Raw genomic sequence first — 26,946 nt, forward strand, 5'->3', positions numbered from 1 at the left:
ATTCCATGCAGTGCCCGTGGCGGATACACTGTGTGCTTTTACGTAGTATATCCCCCCTGTGTGAACATATCCTTTAAAGTGCAAAAAAACCCTCCCATTTATTTATTTTTACACAACATCCGTAGCATTTAGAACTATTAATGTAACATTTTTTAATTTACCGTATGGGATAAATAAAGTCTTGATTTTGTAAAATGAGTAAAACAAAACATGAATTAAAACTCTATAAATTTGGTATCACCGTAATCGAACTGACCCGTAGGATAAAGTTAACAAGTCATTTGTACCGTATGGTAAACGCCGTATAATCAAAACCCAACAAACTGGCAGAGCGGATTTTGGAAGAAAGCGGCAATGTTTGTTTGTTTTTTTTCTAATCCTGTAAAACCTCTTTAGGCTATGTTCACACTGAGTTTTTTGACGCGGAAACGGCGCCGCAAAACGTCAAACGGCCCTAAAATGCCTTGATTTCAATGGGAGGCGTCTTTTTCCCGTGAGCGGTAAAACCGCCTCGTGGGAGAAAGAAGAAACATGCCCTATCTTCTGGCGTTTACGCCTCTGACCTCCAATTGACATCAATGGGAGGCAGAGAAAGCGTATTTCGCGGCGTTTTATGCCCGCGGCGCTCAATGGCCGCGGACGAAAATCAGCGTGCAGGGAGAGGAAAATCTGCCTCCAACTTCCAAACGGAATTTTGAGACACAATTTCCGCCTACAAAAACCTCTGTGTGAACATTGGGTAACATCCGCCCATATACATTGGATAAATGTCGGCCAAACTATTTCTGTGAGACCTGCCGACCATCTAATGTGTAGGGAAAGAATAATCGGGCATGTCGAAATCTGAAGACTGCTGCTGAATGAATGAAGGAAGATTATTTTTTTAAGTCATTCTAGACTGGGAATCTAGTGGTGGCCATGTCTAATGTACAAGAATATAACTACTATAATACTGCTACTATGTACAAGAATATAACTACTATAATACTGCCTCCTATATACAAGAATATAACTACTATAATACTGCCCCTATATACAAGAATATAACTACTATAATACTGCTTCTATGTACAAGAATATAACTACTATAATACTGCCCCCTATATACAAGAATATAACTACTATAATTCTGTCCCCTATATACAAGAATATAACTACTATAATACTGCCCCTTATATGCAAGAATATAACTACTATAATACTGCCCCCTATATACAAGAATATAACTACTATAATACTGCCCCCTATATACAAGAATATAACTACTATAATACTGCCCCTATATACAAGAATATAACTACTATAATACTGCTCCTATATACAAGAATATAACTACTATAATACTGCCCCTATATACAAGAATATAACTACTATAATACTGCCCCTATATACAAGAATATAACTACTATAATACTGCCCCTATATACAAGAATATAACTACTATAATACTCCCCCTATATACAAGAATATAAACTACTATAATACTGCTCCTATATACAAGAATATAACTACTATAATACTGCTCCTATGTACAAGAATATAACTACTATAATACTGCCTCCTATATACAAGAATATAACTACTATAATACTGCCTCCTATATACAAGCATATAACTGCTATAATACTGCTCCTATATACAAGAATATAACTACTATAATACTGCCTCCTATATACAAGAATATAACTACTATAATACTGCCTCCTATATACAAGCATATAACTGCTATAATACTGCTCCTATATACAAGAATATAACTACTATAATACTGCCCCTATATACAAGAATATAACTACTATAATACTGCCTCCTATATACAAGAATATAACTACTATAATACTGCCCCCTATATACAAGAATATAACTACTATAATACTGCCCCCTATATACAAGAATATAACTACTATAATACTGCCTCCTATATACAAGAATATAACTACTATAATACTGCCTCCTATATACAAGAATATAACTACTATAATACTGCTCCTATATACAAGAATATAACTACTATAATACTACCCCTATGTACAAGAATATAACTACTATAATACTGCCTCCTATATACAAGAATATAACTACTATAATACTGCCCCCTATGTATAAGAATATAACTACTATAATACTGCCCCCTATATACAAGAATATAACTACTATAATACTGCCCCATATATACAAGAATATAACTACTATAATATTGCCTCCTATGTACAAGAATATAACTACTATAATACTGCCCCAATTTACAAGAATATAACTACTATAATACTGCTCCTATATACAAGAATATAACTACTATAATACTACCCCTATGTCCAAAAATATAACTACTATAATACTGCCTCCTATATACAAGAATATAACTACTATAATACTGCCCCCTATGTATAAGAATATAACTACTATAATACTGCCCCCTATATACAAGAATATAACTACTATAATACTGCCCTCTATATACAAGAATATAACTACTATAATACTGCCCCAATTTACAAGAATATAACTACTATAATACTGCTTCTATGTACAAGAATGTAACTACTATAATACTGCCCCTATATACAAGAATATAACTACTATAATACTGCTCCTATATACAAGAATATAACTACTATAATACTGCCCCCTATGTACAAGAATATAACTACTATAATACTGCCCCCTATATACAAGAATATAACTACTATAATACTGCCACTATATACAAGAATATAACTACTATAATATTGCCTCCTATATACAAGAATATAACTACTATAATACTGCTCCTATATACAAGAATATAACTATTATAATACTGCCTCCTATATACAAGAATATAACTACTATAATACTGCCTCCTATATACAAGAATATAACTACTATAATACTGCCCCCTATGTATAAGAATATAACTACTATAATACTGCCCCCTATGTATAAGAATATAAGTGCATTGTAATAAGAGAAGCTGCTGTTATCAGTCACACTGGCTGTAAATGTTCTCCGTGTTGGGGTTATGTGAGAAAAGCCAATTATCATGGGGGGGGGGGGTGTTCTGGACATCTACCGATAATCCCATTGACCGCCCAGAGTTCGCCACTAGCCAGGATGACTTGGCTTATAACTGGGAACACTAGATTTTATTCCACTGTACAGCAAATGAAGATGAGAGAATATTGCCATACACGAGTTATTTTACCCTGATCAATGTTTAGAAGTGAGATAACAATTTAATGCAACACGCACAAAAAACACCAACGTATGCGCCGGCCGAGTCCCGTCAGTGAAAGTGAATGGGTCCGTGAAAACTATCGGATGCCACTTTCAAAAACAGCCCGAGTGGCGCAACGGTCGTGTGAATGAGGTGTCACTACCAAATCTCCTTTGGTAAGAACACAATAATCTTCCATGATCTCCTTTCCTGAACAAATTGTTACGATTTCGAATTGTAAAGGCCCTTTTACATCGGCCGGTGCAGGGAGCGCCGATCAACAAGACCTCGTTGATCGGCGCTCGTTTGCTCCTGTCACACGGAGCTATGGATGGAGACGAGCGGTCGTTACTACGATTACTCGTCCCCATCCATTATTATGTCGGCAGCGCACACCAAGATGTGCTGCCGGCCACTATTATATTTAACTTTTTTTTAAACGATACGACCAGCGGATGATCCAGCGTTTGCTCGTTCATCTTCTGATCGTTCCCCTGTTTACACAGGACAATTATCAGCAACGAGCGTTATATGAACGCTGGGCTGCCCGATAGTCGTCCTGTGTAAAACCCCCTTAACACATGACGGCAGGATCAGCGTCGATGGGATGTGCCATAAATATCTGATAGTTGGGGGTGCTCTTTCGGGGTGGTGGAAATCCTCTGAATTAAAGGGACATTACACCTAAAGTCTACAATCACTTCAAGATTAATCCAATCTTGGGATTGCTACACGTGGGCTGAGGTCTGGATACAATGTAACAATGCTTGTCGTGGCACCACAGCCGGGTCTATACAATGCGCCTGTGTTGCTTTATTGCCACTCTGTGGGTGAGGCTGAGCGTTGAGCAGACCCTTGAATGGCCGTGCTGTGCTGCAGATGAGGGCGCCGCTGATTAGTTTACATTCCACAGCTACACACACGACCTCTGCACAATTCACATTAACATGGGAAATTCTCCTTCTAGAGATAAAGGTGCCTCACTCCGGCCACAGGGGGCGCTCCATGTATTACTCCGTTAACATATTTCTCCCTTACTCAGCACTGTATTTATTTAGCCTCTGACAGGTCTGGAATCTATCAAACCACTGGATCGCTGACAACCTCCCCGTTACCACACGTCGAAAATAAAATGTTTATAACTAAAGTTAACTCTTTCAGGAATGTCTTTTAATGTACGGCTATGATCACACGGGGGGAGGGATACGCTGCGTAAGAGATCACATCGTATCTGCCCTGGGCGCCGCAGGGAATTCCGGCCGAAAAACCGCACCAAACTGGAAAAACTGCATGTAAAAAAAATCTATACTTGCCTGTAGCCATGACGATGCGTTCATCTGACATCTTTCAGCCCCGCCTCCTGGGATGACGTATCATCCCGTGTGACTGCTGCAGCCTGTGATTGGTCACACGGGATGAAGCGGTTTTTTCCGCTCCATATTTACGCAGCGCGTGGAGGACCTTTGTTCAAATCTCATCCACTCGGCTGCTACTGGATTATGCTGCGGATTTTCTGCAACAAAATCCATTGTGGTAAATCCGCAGTATTTACGCTACATGCGAACCCGGCCTAAAGTTAACCGCCTGAACCCCAGGCTGATACATTGTAACAAACTACTGGGACAGGAGATTGATTTGTGCCGAGGATGTGATTATTGTCTAGACTGGATAAAACTGTAGCAAACCCTCAGCTGTGAGAAGTATTCGGCTGGATTACATCAGGTCTATGTTTCATATTTTGGTGCAGGTTTTTATATTTTTCATTCCTTATGATGCCACATCTTGCTTTGGCGGCACACGTATAAGATTTGTCACAGATTTTCCATCCATATTTGCAAATTAAAAAAATCAACGTATTCCACACGGAAATAAGCGCATTCTGTGGATTCTTAAGGTTATGTTCACACAGGACGTATACGCTGAGGAAGAACTTTCAGCGTATTCGGCCCAGAACCCGCAGGGATTTTCTGCTGCTGAAATAGTTGTGCTCCCACCCAATGAGATGCCCTTCGTCATTCTTCTCTCTGAGACCTTCTAGGCCTGATCATCCTGAGCGTTCTAATTTGTGAATAGAATTCCAAAGCTGCAGTATAGACTGACACACAAGACTACAAATTAGAGGGAGCCGCTGGATAAAATGTAACAATGTAGGTTTGAGACGTCTCCGAAATGACTGAATAGGACACAAAAGAACCAATCTGGGTTTTTTTTGTTTTTCTTTTTTTTAAAGGGGAATTGTCACGGTCACTAATTGGATGTTTTTTTCTTTTCTTTTATAGTTGAACATATTGGTGGACACGGGAAGCAGTAATTTTGCCGTTGCTGGAGCCCCAGATCCTGATATTACTCAATATTACCATTCGGATAAGTGAGTTCCTCCATCACATGAAATATTTGTGTTATTTGGTTGTACTTTCCTTTCTACTCATTATTTTTGGGTCAGTGCGAGGTCTTGGATTACCTTCCTGAAGAGGTGGTGTTATCCCTGCAGGGCTCCGTATGTGAAGATCTGGCAGAACAAACTGTAAAAGCCTATAATTAGAAGGGAAAGCTTCATGCTGGTCTCTGGCTGGAAACCACCCTTCTCTTCAGAGAGAGGTTCTGCAGCAGCTAGACTGTATGTATGTAAAGGTTGTCTTTTTTTGTTAAGTCACTGCAGGACGGTTTTCATATGAACCCCCTCGATTGTGCAGGACCTCTCGCTATTCACCCCCATATATATATAGCTGATCTTTGCTAGTCTGTTCAGGACCTCCTGATATATACACACCCCTGGATGCTGCCGGACCTCCTGGTATATACACCCCTGGATGTTGCCGGACCCTCCTGGTGTGCACGCCCCTGGATGCTGCCGGACCCTCCTGGTGTGCACGCCCCTGGATGCTGCCGGACCCTCCTGGTGTGCACGCCCCTGGATGCTGCCGGACCCTCCTGGTGTGCACGCCCCTGGATGCTGCCGGACCCTCCTGGTGTGCACGCCCCTGGATGCTGCCGGACCCTCCTGGTGTGCACGCCCCTGGATGCTGCCGGACCCTCCTGGTGTGCACGCCCCTGGATGCTGCCGGACCCTCCTGGTGTGCACGCCCCTGGATGCTGCCGGACCCTCCTGGTGTGCACGCCCCTGGATGCTGCCGGACCCTCCTGGTGTGCACGCCCCTGGATGCTGCCGGACCCTCCTGGTGTGCACGCCCCTGGATGCTGCCGGACCCTCCTGGTGTGCACGCCCCTGGATGCTGCCGGACCCTCCTGGTGTGCACGCCCCTGGATGCTGCCGGACCCTCCTGGTGTGCACGCCCCTGGATGCTGCCGGACCCTCCTGGTGTGCAAGCCCCTGGATGCTGCCGGACCCTCCTGGTGTGCACGCCCCTAGATGCTGCCGGTCCCTCCTGATGTGCACGCCCCTGGATGCTGCCGGACCCTCCTGGTGTGCACGCCCCTGGATGCTGCCGGACCCTCCTGGTGTGCACGCCCCTGGATGCTGCCGGACCCTCCTGGTGTGCACGCCCCTGGATGCTGCCGGACCCTCCTGGTGTGCACGCCCCTGGATGCTGCCGGACCCTCCTGGTGTGCACGCCCCTGGATGCTGCCGGACCCTCCTGGTGTGCACGCCCCTGGATGCTGCCGGACCCTCCTGGTGCGCACGCCCCTGGATGCTGCCGGACCCTCCTGGTGCGCACGCCCCTGGATGCTGCCGGACCCTCCTGATGCGCACGCCCCTGGATGCTGCCGGACCCTCCTGATGCGCACGCCCCTGGATGACCTCAATGGGAGGCAGGGAAAGCTTATTTTGTGGCATTTTTGCCCGTGGCGCTCAATGGGCGCGAGCGAAAAACACCTCGAAAAATGCGGCAAACGGCGTGAAGGCAGATCAAAATCTGCCTCAAAATTCCAAACGGAATTTTCAGGTAGAATTTTCTGCCTGCAAAAAACGGTGTGGGCAAACCCTAAAGGTGCTCGATGCCTGACAAGTCTTCATTAAAGGGAATTCTGTGAATCGAGACCCTCCTCTGAATATGAGTCTCTATTTTATCTAAATATCAGATGGCAAAATGACCGCCATATCAGATGCCACAGGGGGGGGTCACCCAGCTTTCCCAAATTCAAATTCGGCAGGCTTTCCGTTGTATCTCATTAGATTTGGCAGCCATATTGGTTGTCACTCTCAGCTTTCCCTGAAACGGATTTAAAGAATTTCTACTCCAGGACTGATAATTAGGAACTGTATTACGGCCCTCATAGACTTGGGACGTGTTGCTATGGACGCGTGCCGGCTGAGAGTCAGTGCTGCGTGTGAAGGTGATAAGATCGGAGGATTCTGCGTTAAGCCGATGGATCTGTCTCTGCTCACGTTTTTCTTTCACACCTCTAATCCCCTGCACAGTTGGACAAAAGCTCTGCGGACATAACTACACACCAGAAAGGTCACCGACATATGTATTGATCCATGTCTTTGCGGGACGGTTATATGTAGGGCAACTGCGACCGTCCCACAGACTGATCATTGACATTTTCTGAGGTGGAAACTCCAGATAATCAACCACTGGACGTCCCTCATGGCTGTTGTACATGTATACCAGTGTTTTGGGCCCAAAAAATGTTGAAATTCCATCATAAATGTTACAGAAAAGGATTTCAAACGGTATGTCTTTCATAGAAAATTTGCGCACGTGATGTGAACCGTATATAAAGCATCTTGCGCCGCTTTTCTGGCGCATTTAGGACGCCATTTGTTAAAACTAACAGGTAAACTGGCCTTGTTGCCCATAGCAACCAATCACAGCACAGCTTTCATTTTTCCAGTTCTGTTTAAGAAATGAAAGCTTCACTGTGATTGGTTGCTATGGGCAACAAGGTCTGCTTACCTGGTAGACCGTTTTGATAAATAAGGCCCAGTGACTATATACAGTCCTATATACTGGGATAAGCCGCTGTCATGAGGTTCATAGTTTGTGCCTCGCGCCTCAATGATGAGATCAAATCATAGGACGTCTACAAACAAATTTGTTCGGATACACTGAAAAAATAGTTTATATTCCCAGAGTATTGATGCCTCTTCTGCCTTTTTTTTTTTTTTTTTTTTTTTTTGTGCCTACACCTCAAATTTATTTACATGACGGTAGAAAAACATCCTGGGAATCAATAAACTGGAATGTGACCATACGGGTTACACCGGTTACTGCCATCACATCGGCCTCATGGGTCCTGCACGCACGTTATTTGTGTTGTGGTGTAGAGGGGGCACATAGGGGGAAATTACGCCCAGCTAGGGTTACCACCTATTTAATTGTCAGATTTCCAAACATTCTTTTACCTCTTTAATACTGATATATAAGTAGCTTTATGTCATCAGATTGCGCATGTTAATACAAAGTGCGACTAAGCTCCTCTCCAGGGATGGATAAAGTATCAATATAACACATTAGGCCCCCCGCACACAGTGCCACTTGTAGAAAGGGGGCCCCTCCCCCGCAGACAGTGCCACTTGTGGAAAGGGGGCCCCTCCCCGGCACACAGTGTCACTTGTGGAAAGGGGGCCCCTCCCTGGCGCACAGTGCCACTTGTGGAAAGGGGGCCCCTCCCCGGCACACAGTGGCACTTGTATAAAGAGGCCCCCAAGGGCGCACACAGTGCCCCCAGTAGATAGTGACACACCATGCCCCCTTAAACATAAACATCCATACTCCCCTTTTCCTGTTCCCATGCTATGCGGTCATGCAGCGACCCAGGCCTGGCCTCCTCTAGTGAGGTCTGCTCTAGCACAACCGCAATGGCGCGGACAGATGACTGATGGATCCCTTCTTCCCGCCAGCACTAGTTAGGCCTCTTCAATTGTATCTGTGTCCTATAGACACACTATTGGGGTGCAGGGCCAGTCGGATCTGTGCTATGGCACGGTGTCCAGCATTGCAGAAGTCTCACATACTATTACATTCCCGGACTCTGGCGGTCTCTGATGTAACCCGCTTCTAAGTAATTCTGGACAGTTGGTAACTCTACACCAAGACCCCTATGTATAGGGTTCCCCAAAATGATTCTAAATCACCTAGGAGAATAGCAAGGCTCAGAGGGGTGCCATGATTTTCATTCATTTATATAATATAATTAACACTGTGTATAGGAGAAGCACCATTTGTAGCGACATTGTGTGTAATTATTAGTTCTACATCGGACTCTCAAAACTGGTACACTGTGTTATGACCAGGAGAGGACCTGAGGGGGCGGAGCATGACACAGGAATTCTTTGTGATTTGACACCTTGTGTCATGCCCCTCCCCCTTATGCCTTCACTAGGCTTACCGGTGTATACGCTTTGCCCGGACTGTTCCTTTAAATGACACATTCAGCTCTGCTATCCTCATACTCCATGAGATTTAAGACTGGTTACTCTTGGAATGTGAGAGGAGGAGATTGACCCTTCTACCCTGATCCCTTCCTCAGAAGTCTGGTCCTTGAGTTGCCGTCACATGAACCAGATTATTTTTAGCCGCTTCTTGGAAAGTTGAGGGACCGCTAACATCTAAGAAATCACGGAATAAAATATTTATTAACTTAATAGATGGTGTTTTTTTTAATATTCCATTTGATTTACAAAATCTGCCCCCTTTTTTTTTTGTAGGTCCAGTACATACCAGTCTCTCGGACTTGACGTTACGGTCCGGTACACTCAGGGAAGTTGGAGCGGAGTTCTAGGAAAAGATGTCATTAGTGTCCCCAAGGGAATAAATGACACCTTTGTGGTGAACATTGCCTCAATTATGGCGTCTGAGAGCTTCTTTATGCCTGAAATCAACTGGCAAGGGATTCTGGGACTGGCCTACAGGACCTTGGCCAAGGTAAATTGTCAAAAAATCCCCCAGAATAACGATGATTCCACTTTTTAAGAGTTCACTATTTGGTACAGTTCCATTGTTTGCTTTTTCCAAGACCCTTTTACCCTACACCAGATCTGTGTCGTCCATTGCTTTTATATGGGCTTTGCATTGGTTGCAATAGATGCGTTGCAGCAGCACTGGGGGGGGGGGGGTTATTAATACAATTCCCCACCCCCATCTATTTTTTTTTTCCTATGCGTATCTTGTGTTAGAGGGGTCTGCCGTATAGGAAGGAAAGACTCATACTTGGTTATTAATAGAGCGGACGTATAGGACCGCTATACGCAGTCTTTCTCCAGATAGAAATTGTTGATAACAGGGAGCAAAAGCTTGAATTCAATTTTCGGTAGTCAGAAATGATTTTTCTTTCACTGACTGCCACCTGGTGGAGAAACATAGCATGTGCGGTATACATGTATTTCCTCCACCTCTTATGTAAACATGTCATTTCTCACGTCATCACACGCCACTTTCTTAATGTTTTAGTTATATCTGTAATAGTCGCCATACTGCCGATCACCCAGCTTTCCCAGACACCGCTTTCAAATATGAGGTCACTCAGCTTTTCCAACTGGATCCGGGGTTGTATTGCTTCAATCTTAGGCAGATTTGCCCTTTTTGGGAGCCTGTGAAAGGCGGGTGACTACCAGTCTGTCTACTATTACCATTGTTTACCAGCTTTTCTAGACTCCGGAATACCAGATCTACAGTGATACGTCTCCAGCACTCTGGTAAATGGCCAGTTTTGCCGTTCAGGGCTCTAGGAAAGCTGGATGACCATCCCGATAGGGGATGGACTTTATAATATTTTTCTCTCTCTCCTAATTTCTCCAGCCTTCAAGCTCTGTGGAAACTTTCTTTGACTCCCTTGTTGAACAGCAGAAAATTCCAAATATCTTCTCCATGCAGATGTGCGGTGCTGGCCTGCCTACCACTGGCGCTGGCAGCAACGGTGGCAGCCTGGTAAGTACCTGGGATCAGGTCTCTTCTGTAACTTCAAGCAGATTGATTTAAAAAAGGCTGTTTAAACTTTAAAGGCTTTGTTAACCTTTGAAAGGTGTGTGTGTGTGTGTGTGTGTGTGTGTGTGTGTGTGTGTGTATAATATTTATAATTTCAGTGTGATTGGTGCAACTTTATCATTTAGTTTTTATTAAATATTATTTTTCCTTTTTGAGATACAGCTGAGAATACAAAGCAGCTGTATCTTTCGCTAAATCCTGTTCCCGTCAGGTCCGCGGCACTGACGGGTTCATTAACAGCGGGTCCTGCGTGTCTCTAACACCTGGGTTACAGATGGATCCATCTATCACATCTAAGTTATGAACTTAGATGTGATGGGTTACAGGTGGGTCCTGCGTGTCTCTGACCCGCTGTCACCGAACTCGTCAGTCCCGTGAACCTGACGGGAACAGGATTTCGCGAAAGATACAGCTGCTTTGTATACAGGATACAAAGCAGCTGTATATGAAGAAGTAAAAATAATTTTTAATAAAAACTAATTATAAAGTTGCACAAATCACACTGACCTGTTTATTAAAAAAAGAAAATGCCCTTCAAAAAAGTTTATAGTTCTTACACTTTCCATTCATACGAAAAACTTCTTTAAAGAGGCTCTGTCACCAGATTTTGCAACACCTATCTCCTATTGCAGCAGATCGGCGCTGCAATGGAGATAAGAGTAACGTGTTTTTTAAAAAAAAAATACGAGCATTTTTGGCCAAGTTATGACCATTTTTATATTTATGTAAATGAGGCTTTCTAAAGTCCAAGTGGGCGTGTATTATGTGCGTACATCTGGGCGTGTTTACTTCTTTTACTAGCTGGGTGTTGTGTATAGAAGTGTATGATGCTGACGAATCGGCATCATCCACTTCTCTTCGTTACCACCCAGCTTCTGGCAGTGCAGACACACAGCGTGTTCTCGAGAGATCACGCTGTGACGTCACTTCCTGCCCCAGGTCCTGCATCGCGTCGGCCACATCGGCACCAGAGGCTACAGATGATTCTGCAGCAGCATCGGCGTTTGCAGGTAAGTAGCTACATCGACTTACCTGCAAACGCTGATGCTGCTGCAGAATCAACTGTAGCCTCTGGTGCCGATGTGTCCTCGCTCGTCCGACACGATGCAGGACCTGGGGCAGGAAGTGACGTCACAGCGTGATCTCTCGAGAACACGCTGTGTGTCTGCACTGCCAGAAGCTGGGTGGTAACGAAGAGAAGTGGATGATGCTGATTCGTCAGCATCATACACTTCTATACACAACGCCCAGATGTAACACACACAATACACGCCCAGTTGTACTTTAGAAAGCCTCATTTACATAAATATAAAAATCGTCATAACTTGGCCAAAAATGCTCGTTTTAAAAAAACAAAACGTTACTCTTATCTACATTGCAGCGCCGATCACATGCAATAGGAGATAGGAGTTGCAAAATCTGGTGACAGAGCCTCTTTAAAGACCAAGGCCCCGTTCACATCATAAACTCCCGACATGTACGTTAAATGTCACCGTAGGCTATAAAGGTGTGCGTGAATGTATGTCCTGAACTCTCACGACCCTGTTCATGACATACATGTTAAACACTTAGCATTATAGTCTATGGCGTCCGTCACCTATAGGCTCTTACGGCATCCATTTTAATGTATGCATCAATAAAAGTTATTAAAGAGCCCATGATGGATATATATGCACACATACATACATACATACACAGAGATATATATATATGTATGTATGTGTGTGTGTGTGTGTGTGTGTGTGTGTGTGTGTGTGTGTATATATATATATATATATATATATATATATTACACCTTAAAAGGATGCCATACAGTGGCATACATCACCTGTAGGCTCCAATGTCTTGTTTTTTTGGGGTTTTTTTTAATTAAACTTATACTGCATGGTATACTTCATTTTAATATTTTTTTGTGGGACAAATTAGCGTAGTCTATTCCATCCTACTGAGGCCAAAACGACAATTTATTTTTGCCTCCATCGGGCTATGGCTCCCTATGTGCACGTTTAGCATGTATATTGGGAGCTTTTTTAAGATATGTTTGCCGTCAGTGAATGAGAACACTCTTGTTTACATTCAGTGGCAGTAAACCCTGTACATACCTAGTCCTGCTCTCCGCTGAGAAGTGGATACAATTGTATCAGTCTGGACAATGCTCTGTGAGCTTAACACATCAGCAGCTGCACCTCTCAATGCTAGTTTGCTACAATGTATCAGTCTTGAGGCTGTTTAGCTCTCAGAGAATTGCCTAGACTGATACAATTGTATCCACTTCTCATCTTAGAGCAGGACTAGCTATATACTGGTTTACTGTGTTTGAATGTAAACAAGTGTTTTCATTCACTGACAAACACGTTTTAAAAAAAAAATGGTGAGGAATTGTATCCCAAGTTATATTGGAAAGTTGTCCAAATTCTTCACTGAATAATTTCTTAACATATCTTTATAGTATTCGGAGCTTTGGTTTATTTTTTTAATTTAGAGCTCCAAACCCCCTGTACAAACATCGTTCAAAGATGACATGCGGGTGCTCAGGAGATTACTGCATACTGTCTAACAATATACAGGGAGCTCCCCCTAGTGGTGAACTTTTGTTTTCAATTTATGTATATTTAGGGGATTTAGAGCTCGGAAATATAATAACGCAGCTCCGACCCGCAAAGAATTCTGAGCCTATTTAAATAAATTAAAAATTCCTTTTTCTTTTTTCTGGCTTTTGTAGAGTTTTTACCCTTCTCGTACTAGAAAAAAAAAATGTAGTCGCTGTCTAAGCATCGCTTTTCATGATCTGGCTTTGTCTTGCAGGTCATGGGTGGTACTGAGCCCAGTTTATACACCGGTGAGATCTGGTACACCCCAATCACGGAGGAGTGGTATTACCAAGTGGAGGTTCTCAAGTTTGAAGTTGGGGGTCTAAACCTAAACCTGGATTGCACAGAGGTAAAGTGAAAAACATAATGTATCTTCTTCTTTGTAACGTTCCGGTTTTGACCTCCTCACGCTCTTGTTTGCGCCAGGGGTATTGTAAGCCCATTCAGGCATGGGAATCTCTGGTAGAATGGACGTAGGAGGGGTTAATCGCAGTCCATTTCTTGGATTTATTCAAAAAATTGAATTGTTTTTTTTTGTCGTTGATACATTCGAGGCCGTGTTTTTTGCCTAGTTCAGATAACGCGGTGCACGGATCAAAGTCTCAAAGAATGCCGACGAGTAAAGACGTCAGGCCGGCAATAGGCATAAAACACTATCCATGTCTCCTGGTATATTCCTTTAGGCCAGGTTCACACACACTGTTTTGATGCAGTTTTTTGGCTCAGTTTTTTTGAGCCAAAGCCGGAAATTGATCCAAAAGTAAGTTACGGTATAAAAAAAAGACTGCATCTCCTTTCTTTCGTGTCCACCCATGTGTTTGGCTCAAGGAACTGCTCCAAAAACTGCATCAAAACTGTGTGTGTGCACCTGGCCTTAAAGAGGATCTGTCACTAGTTTGAATTCCCTATTTCCTGACTAATCTATGATGCAGTGTAAATTGTTTCAAAATGTTTATTTGTAAGGTTATGTGCATTTTTGAAAATATGCTAATGCGGCTAGACTTGCCAAATGGGAGGTGACTCTTTCTTTTCACTCTGGGCAGTGTAATGGTTTCTGTCATACAGCTTCTTCTCTTCCCTGCCCAGCAACACCGCATGATCATATAGTATACAGCTTCCATTCCTGACTGTTTTTTCAACTGATGATATCTCTGGTTGTTTCACAGCTAGAACTGCGATACTGGTGTCATTAGACTAGAATCTCCTCTTTCATATGCCACCAGAACCGCTGTTCTAGATGGTCCACAGCCGGAGATATGGCTATTTGAAGTGATCCCCCTCTTCCCTCCAGCCTCAGTCTCTCACACTGTGTGAAGCAGCTTCATGCTGATAGGACAGCGTCAGAGGCTGGGAGGAGCTCCACCTCAGGAGAATCGCTGGTGGTCACACCCACTTGTCTAGTATAGTCTAATTTGCATATTTAGTAAAAATCTCCTAACTTTAAAATAATGATAGTGAAATGATGTCCTAAAAAGCTTCATTCGTGTGACCGCTCCTATTAGATAGGGCATTACTAAACTAGTGACCAAGCCTCTTTAAAGAGGTTTGCCCATCAGCGACATTTAGGATATGCCATAAGTCAGATAGATGTGGGACCCACCTCTGGGACCAGCACATATTTCTAGAACGGGACCCCCTAAATCCCGTTCTACACTTCTTGGCTCCCGTTGCCCCCCGCCACGTCCTGATTTTAGATGGACGGGAGTTACGGAAACAGCCTAGCTCAGCGATCATAAGGTCTTCTGTAATGTGACATTTTTAAGTTTCAGTCTACAGGCTCAGGGAATGCCTAGGGTTTATTTCTTATGATTTTTTATTTTTTTTATTTAGTATAATGCTGATAAAGCCATTGTGGACAGTGGCACGACCCTCCTGCGCCTCCCTGACAATGTTTTCAATGCCGTGGTAGAAGGGATTATTCAGACGTCTTTGGTAAGTCTTCCTGACTAAAAACAAAGGGGGGTAAAATATATACACGCCCTTATGTCTAACTTTTTGGATTTTTTTTTTTTTTTTTTTTTTTAAATTGCCCACTTCCCCTACAGAACGAAGCGTTTCTAATTGTTGAACGGCTTGTTAGGCATTAAAAGGGGATGATGGAAACTTTGATCAGTCCTGTTTAGTCAGACCTCGTGGACTGATTGTGTTTGCCGTCCTGTCCGCAGGCGGTGTGTACCTTCTCTCCTTTACCAAACAGAACACGTAACTGGAAAATGCCGAGACCTGTGAGCTCCGCCTTCTTCTCAGCCCGGTTCACGCATTTCAACATTTTATATTCATCACCCCTGAAATGATTGGTAGAAATTATTATATTGGACCGGAAAATAGTGTAAAATTTTTTTTAAATCTTTTTTTATTTTTTTATTATTATTATTATTATTATTATTATTATTATTCTACCTCCAGCACTGGATTAAACCGTTCACACGTCATTTTTTTAAAAAAAATTTTTTTTTTTGCCACAGATCATGGCGAAAAAACGTTTATTGACTGCGACATAAACCTTTTCCACCTGGGCGCTTCATATTATTTTTGGTTGTTTCTCACACCAGCCTGCATTTACTTGACCCACACTAGTTTTTTTTTTGTTTTTGTTTTTTCTACACTAGAAGTGTAACAGGCGAGGGATATCCAATACAATTGTATGCGGAAAAAAAAGATTTAAAAAATACGACACGAATAGGAGTTGTTAGACATTTATATGCACATAGTCTCCGTTTTCCCCCAAAAAAATGTTCTCCAAAATACAAAAAAAAAAAAAGGTCTCTCTTAGGAAAACATGGCTGCTCTCTTTCAAAAATAGCGCTTCACCTGCCCACTGGTTGTGTCTGGTATTGCAGCTCGGCTCCTTTGAAGAGAATGAGGCTGAGCTGCAGTACCTCGCAGAACCACAACCTGGTGCTATTTTTGGAAGAAAGCAGCCATGTTTTCTAATCCTGGACAACCCCTTTAAGCCTAGGTTAAAAAATGACACTGTGGAAACGGCCTAAAAAGCAGCACCGAAAATCTGCAATGTTGTTGTTTTTTGGTGCGGATTTTCATTTATAGATCATGTTAATTCTATTCTTCCGCCTCCGTCATTGATTTTATAGATCGAGAATTTCAATAATGAGTTTTGGACGGGCCTGCAGCTGGCTTGTTGGGAGAAGACTGAAGAGCCATGGGCGTATTTTCCGGACCTGTCCATCTATCTACGGGATGTGAACTCGAGCCGATCCTTCCGTCTTACCATAAAGCCTCAGGTTCATTCCTGGTCTTGAAATAATTATTAGTGTTTTTTTTTTCCTTTTTTGAGCTTTTTTTTTTTTAAAAACAACCTTTAGGCCTCATGCACACGACCGTAGTGTTTTTCTGGTCCGCAAATTCCAGGACCGTGTTCCGTGAAATGTCCGTATGTAATCCGCAAAATGCGGATAAAAAAAAAAAGCATAGGTAAAACAGGATGACGACAGAACTCATTCCCGGTCGTCGCCTAGCAACACTTCCGCAAACTGCGGTTGACACACGGAGGTGTACCCGCATTTTCCACGGGCCCATTGACTTCTATGGGCATGTCCGCATCGAATTTGCGGGCTGTAATAAGACATGTCCTGAGTTTGTGCGGCACGGATTTGCGGACATGCGGGGACCCGTGAAAACACGGATAGTGTGTATGGGCCCATAGAAATGAATGGGTCCGCAATTCTCCCGTGGATTTTCGGGGGAATTGCGGACGCAAAAACACGTTCGTGTGCATGGGGCCTTAGGGTAGGAACACACACGGCGTAAACACTGCGGATTTTCCGAAACTGATTTCATTGCAGAAAATCTGCAGCGTAATACAGTAGGAGCAGAGTGAACGAGATTTGAACAACTCTCATCCGCACGCTGCGGAAAAAATCAGCCGAAAGAAACGGTCATAAGTTGACCTGCGATGATTTTTGTTTTTTTATTATTATTAAGCTGCAGCCTGTCAATTTATGCTGCGGAATCGCTGGTTTTCTGTTGCAGGCGCTGCGATTCCGCTACAAAGATGCCAAATGAATTTAAAAAAAATCTCCTATTTACCCCCAGCCATAGTCTCAGCGTTGCGATCCTCTCTTCTGAGCGACCTGGGAAAGCCAATCAAAGGCTGCAGCGGTCACGTGGACTACAGCATCATCCCAAGAGGCCGGGCTACGCTCAGAAGTGAGGGACGTGTCGCCATGACTACAGCCGGAGGAAGGATGAACGGTTTCTTTTTTTCCTCTAGCGCTGCTCCCTACAACTGATATTCCGCCCCAAAAACCGCACCACAACGTTGTGTGGTTTTTCGGACGTAATGGGCTGCGGGTTCGATGTCCGATATGCCGTGTAAATTGCATATTATTAATAGGAGAAAAAATAAATAAATTGAAAATTGTAATTTTTTTTTTCATTTCAGTTATACATCCAGTCTGTTTTGACGTTCCGTGAGAATCTGAATTGTTTCCGCTTTGGCATTTCGCCGTCGTCCAACGCTTTGGTTATTGGAGCGACTGTCATGGAAGGATTTTATGTCATCTTTGACCGGGAAGAGAAGAGGGTTGGATTTGCTGCCAGCAACTGTGCGGGTGAGATATTCTGGCGTGATTCATCCAAACCCGTGCAAGGGAAAAAGTGGAGCAGTTGCCCATAGCAACCAATAAGGTCGCATCCTTCATTCTCCACAGAGTCTGTGAAAAATAAGAGCTGATATTTGATTGGTTGCTGCTCCAATTTTCCCTTGCTCTAGTTTTGATAAATCTGCCCCGTCGTTTGTGTCAATATTCTGATCACACCGGATAATACCAATACACGCGTTCCTCATTTATTAAAACTGGAACTGTCCTTGTTGCCCATAGCAACCAATCAGAACTTCGCTTTCATTTCTTAAACTGCTCTGCAAAAATGAAAGCTGATCTCTGATTGGTTGCTATGGGCAACGGGCAGTTTTACCAGTGGACCGTTTTGATAAATGAGGCCATTTTGTACATTAGACTTTATCGTCCTTTCTGCTTTTAAGAAAGGGACATGGAGAAAAAAGATGGGACCATGCCGCAGCACGTTTCTCGTTATACATAAGCCCCCCCTTCCTTTAACAACTATGGACATGCCCTGAAAAATTACTGGAGAGTTCCCCATGAATTATAATCCTATATAAACGTTGTCATTCTGGGAGGTACAGAGTATAAATTATTTTTGAGCCAAAGTTTAGTTATTTTGTTGGCCCTTTAACTGGTTTACATAGTGAACCTTTCATTGGTGTTTTCATTACCTTCTCGTTACGGTTTGTGTTTGTGTTTGGCTTTCACTCATCACGTTTGGATCCTCGTTCCAGGAACTATATAACGAGGTTGTTTGGCCAGCGATATGTTTTTACAATGGCGTCCTTTTTAACCAGTTACGTGTCTACTCATAGTAGTAGTGCCCCCCATACAGTATAATAATATTTAATATATTATAACCCCTTCAAGGACGCAGTGTTTTGTCCTATAATTATGCCCACACAGTATATTGCCCCCTGTAATGCCCCTACACAGTATGTCCGCTTAGTGTGCTCCACACAGTATAATGCCCCCCTCCCCTGGCTGCCCCCTGTAGACTGTGCCATAATGCCCCACCTCCCCCTTGTAGACTGTGCCATGCAGCCCCCCACCCCCCTTGTACACCGTGCCCCCAAACAAAAAGAAATTGTACTCGCCTAGTCCCCGTTCCCACGACTTAGGCCTCGTTTACACGAGCGTGATATACGTGCGTGCGTGCGACGCGCGTGCTTTTCACGCGTGTCGTACGCACCTATATTAGTCTATGGGGCAGTGCAGACAGTCCGTGAGTTTTGCGCAGCGTGAGTCCGCTGAAAAAACTCACGACATGTCCTATCTTTGTGCACTGTTCGCGCATCACGCACCCATTGAAGTCAATGGGTGCGTGAAAACCATGGAAGCCCTTCCGTGCGAACTGCGTGATTCGCGCAACAGCTGTCAAACTCTGAATGTAAACAAAAAAGCACGTGGTGTTTACAAACATGCAAACGGAGTGTCACACGCAGCTGTTATGTGCCTTTTGCGCACGCAAAACGCTGCGTTTTTTGCGTGCGCAAAACGCACACGCTCGTGTAAATGAGGCCTTACTGAGCTGCTCCACAACGCCGACGACAGGATCCTTGCATAGTCTGGCATGATCCAGTGATGAACGGCCTGTAGCATAGTACAGAGTCTCTAGAAAACAAGCACTCCGCTCTTAGGGTATGTTCACACAGAATTTTTTGTAAGGCAGAAAATCTTCCTCAAGATTCCGTTAGTAAAAATGACGATCAGCCCCGTGTAGGTAGCGTCGCACGGGCCCCCCTTCGTGTAGGTAGCGCCGCACGGGCCCCCCTTCGTGTAGGTAGCGCCGCACGGGCCCCCCTTCGTGTAGGTAGCGCCGCACGGGCCCCCCTTCGTGTAGGTAGCGCCGCACGGGCCCCCCTTCGTGTAGGTAGCGCCGCACGGGCCCCCCTTCGTGTAGGTAGCGCCGCACGGGCCCCCCTTCTTGTAGGTAGCGCCGCACGGGCCCCCCCTCTAGTAGGTAGCGCCGCACGGGCCCCCCCTCTAGTAGGTAGCGCCGCACGGGCCCCCCCTCTAGTAGGTAGCGCCGCACGGGCCCCCCCTCTAGTAGGTAGCGCCGCACGGGCCCCCCCTGTAGTAGGTAGCGCCGCACGGGCCCCCCCTGTAGTAGGTAGCGCCGCACGGGTCCCCCCTATAGTAGGTAGCGCCGCACGGGCCCCCCCTCTAGTAGGTAGCGCCGCACGGGTCCCCCCTATAGTAGGTAGCGCCTCTGTAGCTCCCTTGAAGGAGCGGAATCGCGCTCCTGGATGGAGCGCTTGACATCTCTGTCCATGTATAGACAGTGACATCAGGGGCAACTCCTGAAGCGGAATCCCCGTCCACAGCGTTGCCGACCACTGTGACTGGGGATTCCACTCCAGGAGAAGCCCCTGATGTCTCTGTCCATTTATGAACAGGGGTTCTCCTGGAGCAGAATCACCGGCTACTGCGCCGGCAACGATGTGGACAGTGATTCTGCTTCAGGAGTTGCTCCTGATGTCACTGTCCATTTATGGACAGAGACATCAAGCGCTCTGTCCAGGAGTGGAATCCCTAGGCACAGGGGAATTCCGCTTCTTCAGGGAGCTACAGTGGCACTATGTACAGGAAGGGAGGGTGGGGGTCTGCCATCTACGGAGTGGGGGGGGGGGTGCTATCTACAAAGGGGCTGCAAAAAAAATCTCTTCACATGCACTTCGCGCTGTGAGGAGGTTGACAGATAGCACGGCCGTGGCAGTGGTTCAGAGGAGAGTCGCGGCACTCCTGGAGGGTTTCCACGGCACCCTGGTTGGGAACCACTGGCCTAGTAGATAGCAGAGCAGGGAGATACCTCTTCTCTGCTATAGTGTTCAATAGTATCTGTGTCCTAGGGACGCAGATACTATTCAATGTACGCCGACGCCAGTGTGGGGCGCGTTCCGGACATGCTCTATTTTTTGTGGGTTTTTTCTACGGCCCGGAGACTTAGCCGGAAATATACGGTAAGGTGTCTGCGGGCCATAGAAATTAATGGATCAGTATTTTGATTTGCAATTACGGATCAAAATGACGGTCGTGTTCATGGGGCCTTACTATGATCTATAATCTATGATCGTCTGATAATCCAGCATTTATCGGCTGTTATTGATGGTGGGTCAAAGGCATTTTAAGGTATATGGATTTTAATACTTTGAAGAGCGTAAATCTAAAGTACGTTTTATAAACGGACATTGAAAAAAATTAATAAAAATTCCCTCCTGAAATGTAATTTGAGGCTATTCTGGTGCCATCTAGTGGGTATATTACAACGATAATTATAAAGAATTAAAAAAATATATATATATAATTTTCTAGTTAACTTTTTTTTTTTTTTTTTTTTTTTTATTTATTTAAAAATCGGTTTTAAAAATCGCTTGCCTGAGCCGAGTAGTCTGGAAAAAAAAATTTTTATTTTTTTTTATTTTAATATATATATTTTTTTTTCTCCTCCAGTGGTCAGTGGCGTGAAAGTATCTGAGATCTCGGGCCCGTTCAGTACTTTGGATATAGCAAGCAACTGCATTTCCAGCAACCCGCTCAGGGAGCCAATCCTGTGGATTATATCTTACGCGCTCATGACCTTCTGCGGCATAGTCCTGCTGGTCCTTGTGGTCCTGCTGCTCCTTCCCAACAGACGTCACAGCGATGACCCCGAAGCGGTCAATGACGAGTCCTCTTTGGTGCGTCACCGTTGGAAATAATCTTCAAGTGGCGACTTATCCCTCCGAAACGGAACTGGACCCACTGATCTCTCCCATGATTCACTGCTGGGGACCCGTCTCCGCCAAAACGGTCGGAGACGTGATTCTGTCTTCATTACTTTTTGCCTTTCCTTGCAAAGTCCAAAGTATGCCAGTATTGGCAAAGTCTTAAAACTACTGTCATGACCTTATTGTAACTGGATGCACTGTGCCGATTAACCCTTTCCCCCTCTCGAAAGCATAGGAAAGACCACTTCCAATAATGAAAATAAAGGACGTCTGCGGTCTACGTTCTACGTTCCACGTGGACTTGACGCTTCCGGTTTTCTTTGTTTCTGATCAGGGACATTTGTTCGTCGGACTGTAAATGCTGATAATCTGCGGCGTAATCTCTACTATTCCTGATTATAATCATGTGATTGAAATCTGAGCTTGACCACGGGCCCTACAGGCAGGCAACGGTCATATCGACAGATTAAAATATTCACTGAAAAGTCGGCCTTTAATACAATATGGAGGAAGCCATTTAGTTTGACTACAGTCGGCACGTCTATTAGTCTTAAAGGGGCAGATCTCCAATGACTTGTGCAATGTAACTGCTTGGTATCTGTCTTCTTAATATTCGCACCAATACTTTACAGCTGAAGGGCTGCCCCCTGTAGGTTTTAAGGGCTAAATATAATAACATTGGGTTGTAACTGTACATGTGTTTATGTAGACATCCACCTTTATATGTACTGCGATCTTGTACTTGCCCTTTAAATCTGATTTAATTAGGACCGTTTTATTTTAGATTAGGACATCTGTAGTATGCACAACCAACACCTCGTTGCATATGCCCCTCCCCTATCCGCTCGCTCAGCGGAGCGGACATCACATGACGCTTCCATGCAGACATGCCTCTTAAGTAGGCGGGGCCTGCTAGTGATGGCACCTGAATTGCTCTTTGGAGGTATTTAGTGTTTTTCCACCACTAGATCAGGTGCCCTAATTTAAGGGGAACCTGCTCCATCCCTATATATTGACTTCAAAGTGGGTCACTCAGGCTGTGCTGCTCTAGTTCTGATGAGGGTTGTAGTATAATCTATTGTGGTTGGTACGATTTGTCCATTTGATGAGTTCTAATCTGTGTTCTTTCGGTTTCTTGCTGCTCTGATCTCCTGCTACAATTGTTTGGGTTTTTTTTTCTGTTTTTGTGCCGGCTCCCCCTGCTGGCCATGAACCATTATATATTTTTTTTATTATTATTAATAGTTGAATCTGCGCTCTGATTTTTACGTGTTATCACTACAATCTGACACCGGGATGGTTACTTTATTGTTGTATTTATAAACTGTAATTGAGACTGAACACAATTAAACCAAAATTTATATCTAGGAAACGTCCATTTATTAAATTTTTTTATTTTATTTTAGATTTAGACCTTATTCACACTAACGTGTGCGTATTGCGTGCGCAAAAGTTCAGTGTGGCATCTGTATATGGTGCGCGGCTGCGTGATATTCGCGCAGCCGGCATCATTATGACACTCCCTTTTTATGTGACGACACAGTAATGAAGGAGGGGATTTTGTATCCCTTCTCTTCTTTTACTACTGTTGCGTGAATCCCGCGCATCACCCGGAAGTGCTTCCGTGTGCCGTGCGCAATTTGCACGCACCCATTGACTTCATTGCGTGGAAAAAACCGCTCCAATTGACCTGCGGTGCGTTTCTTTAATCCGCAGCGCGTCCATTGTATTTGTGTAATCGCTGCATTTTTGTTGCAGGTTTTCCCCTCTGAATTAAATGGGGAGGTAAAACCCATAGTAAAAATGTAAAACAAGTAGCAGATTTTGCTGCGGAATTGCAGCGGCTATGGCGCTTGCTCGGCTTCTGAGCGGGCCCCATTTTTATATAACCCTTCCCTGACGTAAATAGGCAGATTAGGGAGCTGGTCCAGGAGAGTTCTACCTGCTTGAGCACCTTCTCATGTTGATGAGAGGTGGGGAATATATCCTCCATGCTCTACTCTGCCTGTTGCTGGGACCTGGTATTGCCTCTTCCTCCTCTGGCATCATCTTCCTGGCATGTAGATGCAGACATCGTCTAACCCAGTCCTCACCGCCGAACTGTTCAGCCATAGCTCCCAACCATCCCGGATTCGGCGGGACAGTCCCAGTTTCTCACCGTCGTCCCGGTCTTAAAAATGTCCTGCTGGGTGCCGCGGTGCCTGGGCGCAACTCGGAGGTAGAGAAGAGAGGGTGGGACACAGAGCAGCTGAATCCCAGCCAATGTAAGACCGCGTCAGGAGGCAGGGGGTCTTGCAGCGGCGTTCCGACTGGGGTCGATGCCGGCCCGAGAGTGGACCAGTCCAGTCACCTGACCTGTCATCTGACCTCACCGGTCAGGTGGCAGGTCAGATGACTGGACTTCTCTACTCCCAGGTCGGCATCGACTCCAGTCAGAACGCCGCTGCAAGACCTCCTGCCTTCTCCTAACGGTGAGTGACGTCAGGCAGAGAGTGGTAGCAGTAGGCTACCTCTACCGCTCTCTGCTCTGGCGGCAGATTGGCACGAAGTACAAGGGGGAGGCCTCAGGGGGGGTTGTGTGGAACTATGTACAATGGGGGAAGGGGGTTATGTGGCACTATTTACAAGGGGCAGGGGGGGGTTGTATGGCCCTATGTACAAGGGGGGGGCTGTGTGTGGCGCTATTTACAAGGGGGGGCTGTGTGGCGCTATTTACAAGGGGCTGTGTGTGGCGCTATTTACAAGGGGGGGCTGTGTGTGGCGCTATATACAGGGGGCTGTGTGGAGCGATCTACAAGGGGGCTGTGTGGCGAGCGAACTACAAGGGGGCTGTGTGGCGCTATCTACAGGGGTGCTGTGTGGCACTATTTACAAGGGGGGCTGTGTGGCACTATTTACAAGGGGGGCTGTGTGTGGAGCGATCTACAGGGGGGCTGTGTGTGGCGCGATCTACAGGGGGGGCTGTGTGTGGCGCGATCTACAGGGGGGGCTGTGTGTGGCGCGATCTACAGGGGGGCTGTGTGTGGCGCGATCTACAGGGGGGCTGTGTGTGGCGCTATCTACAGGGGGGCTGTGTGTGGCGCTATCTACAGGGGGGCTGTGTGTGGCGCTATCTACAGGGGGGCTGTGTGTGGCGCTATCTACAGGGGGGCTGTGTGTGGCGCGATCTACAGGGGGGCTGTGTGTGGCGCTATCTACAGCCCCCCTTGTAAATATTACTAACTTTATTTTTTTGTTTTTCAGGTTCTGCTGGACTCTTTGGACTACGTCGTAGATTCGTTGGACTACTGCGATCTACGTTTTTTTTTAAATAAAATGGTTAGCGAGGATTGTGTGCGGGAGTTCTTCTTTTAATACTTTAATAGCGCCTTAGTAATGCCATTTGTCTGATTGACAGCGTCCATTACTAAGGTGGGGCTTGGTGTTAGCCAGTAAAAAGGCTGCAACTGACCCCCATTATTACCCCGGTATCGACCGCCATCAGGTGTGCTGGGAAGAGCCGGGTACGATCCAGTATCCCACCATCTGCAGTGATGGGCGGGCACTGGAGCGGCAGCAGGCTTGTATTATTAGGCTGGAAAGGGCCAAAAACTTTGACCCCCCTAACACCCTGGTAATGCTAGGCTGCTGCTATGTTATAGCTGGCTGGTTATGAAAAATGAGGGGGACCCCACGTCGTTTAAAAAAAAAAATAATAATAAAAAAAAGTGAGACTGCGCTGCCCCCCCCCCCCCCCCTCATAATACAAGCCTGCTGCCGCTCCAGTGCCCGCCCATCACTGCAGATGGTCGGCTGCTGGATCGTACCCGGCTCTTCCCAGCACCCATGATGGCGGTCGATACCGGGGTAATAATGGGGGTCAGTTGCAGCCGGTTTACTGGCTAACACCAAGCCCCACCTTAGTAATGGACGCTGTCAATCAGACAAATGGCATTACTAAGGTGCTACTTTGACCGTGGGCAAACTTACAAAATCACCAAGGGATCAAATACTTATTTCCTTCACTGTATAAATAAAAAAAATTAAGTATTCATTGTATAATAAAAATGTTTAACCCCTTCCCGTCGCAGCCCTTTTTCAGATTTTCAAAAAGCCATAACGTCTTTATTTTTCCGTCGATATAGTACTATGAGGGCTTGATTTTTGCAGGACGAGTTGTAGTTTTTCGTAGCACCATTTACTTTGCCAAATAATGTACTAGGAAACGTGGAAAAAATTATTTGTGGGGTAGAAAATGAAAAAAACAGCGATTCGTCCATGGTTTTTTGCACGCCATTTTTACGGAATTCACTGTGCCAGTAAAACAACATGTTAATTTTATTCTACGGGTCAATACGACTACGGCGATACCAAATATGTTTTTTTTCTATATTTTACTACTTTTACAAGTAAAAACCTAAGTGTAAAAAATAATTTATTTTGTTTCGCCAAATTCAGAGAGCCGTAACTTTTTTATTTTTCCGTTGATTAAGTGGTATGAGGGCTTATTTTTTTGCGGGATAATCTGTAGTTTTTAATACCATTTTAGTGTACAAGCGACGGTTTGATCACTTTTTATTTCATTTTTTGTGGCAGATTAGGTGAACAAAAAAATAGAGATTCTGGCGTTTACAATTTTTTTTTTTTTTTACGGCGTTCACCGTGCGGGTTAAATAATTATACATTGTGATAGTTCAGACTTTTACGGATGCGGCGATACCAAATATGTTTATTTCATTTTTTACTATGCTCTAGGGGGAAAATGGGAAAACGGGGGTATTTTGAACTTCTAATTTTGTAATTTTTTTTTACACACCAAAAAAACTATATTTAACTCATTTTTTACTTGGGACGTTACAGGGTGTCGCCCCCCTGTTTTTAGTAATTTAAATGCCGCGAGCGCTATTGAAAACGGCATTTAACAGGTTAAACAAGCGGGATCGCGCTAAAACGGGATCCCGCTCGTAACCCGGAAGTGTCGGCTGTAACACACAG

At 44.8% G+C, this 26,946-nt stretch overlaps 1 protein-coding gene across 1 annotated transcript in view; it reads left to right on the forward strand.

The window, feature by feature from the left end:
- The window catches only part of BACE2 (beta-secretase 2), a 46,163-nt gene extending 22,819 nt beyond the window's left edge, over positions 1-23,344 (forward strand). Inside the window, exons 2-9 of the mRNA XM_075854626.1 lie at positions 5,476-5,564; positions 9,813-10,029; positions 10,903-11,031; positions 13,894-14,028; positions 15,510-15,611; positions 16,772-16,921; positions 18,082-18,250; positions 21,716-23,344. Coding sequence (XP_075710741.1) covers positions 5,476-5,564; positions 9,813-10,029; positions 10,903-11,031; positions 13,894-14,028; positions 15,510-15,611; positions 16,772-16,921; positions 18,082-18,250; positions 21,716-21,963 — 1,239 coding nt within the window. The 3' untranslated portion in view covers positions 21,964-23,344. The remainder of the gene's footprint in view (positions 1-5,475; positions 5,565-9,812; positions 10,030-10,902; positions 11,032-13,893; positions 14,029-15,509; positions 15,612-16,771; positions 16,922-18,081; positions 18,251-21,715) is intronic.
- The last annotated feature ends 3,602 nt before the right edge of the window (positions 23,345-26,946 follow it).

Source organism: Rhinoderma darwinii, chromosome 2 (genome assembly GCF_050947455.1).
Source record: "Rhinoderma darwinii isolate aRhiDar2 chromosome 2, aRhiDar2.hap1, whole genome shotgun sequence".
Classification (NCBI taxonomy): Eukaryota; Metazoa; Chordata; class Amphibia; order Anura; family Rhinodermatidae; genus Rhinoderma; species Rhinoderma darwinii.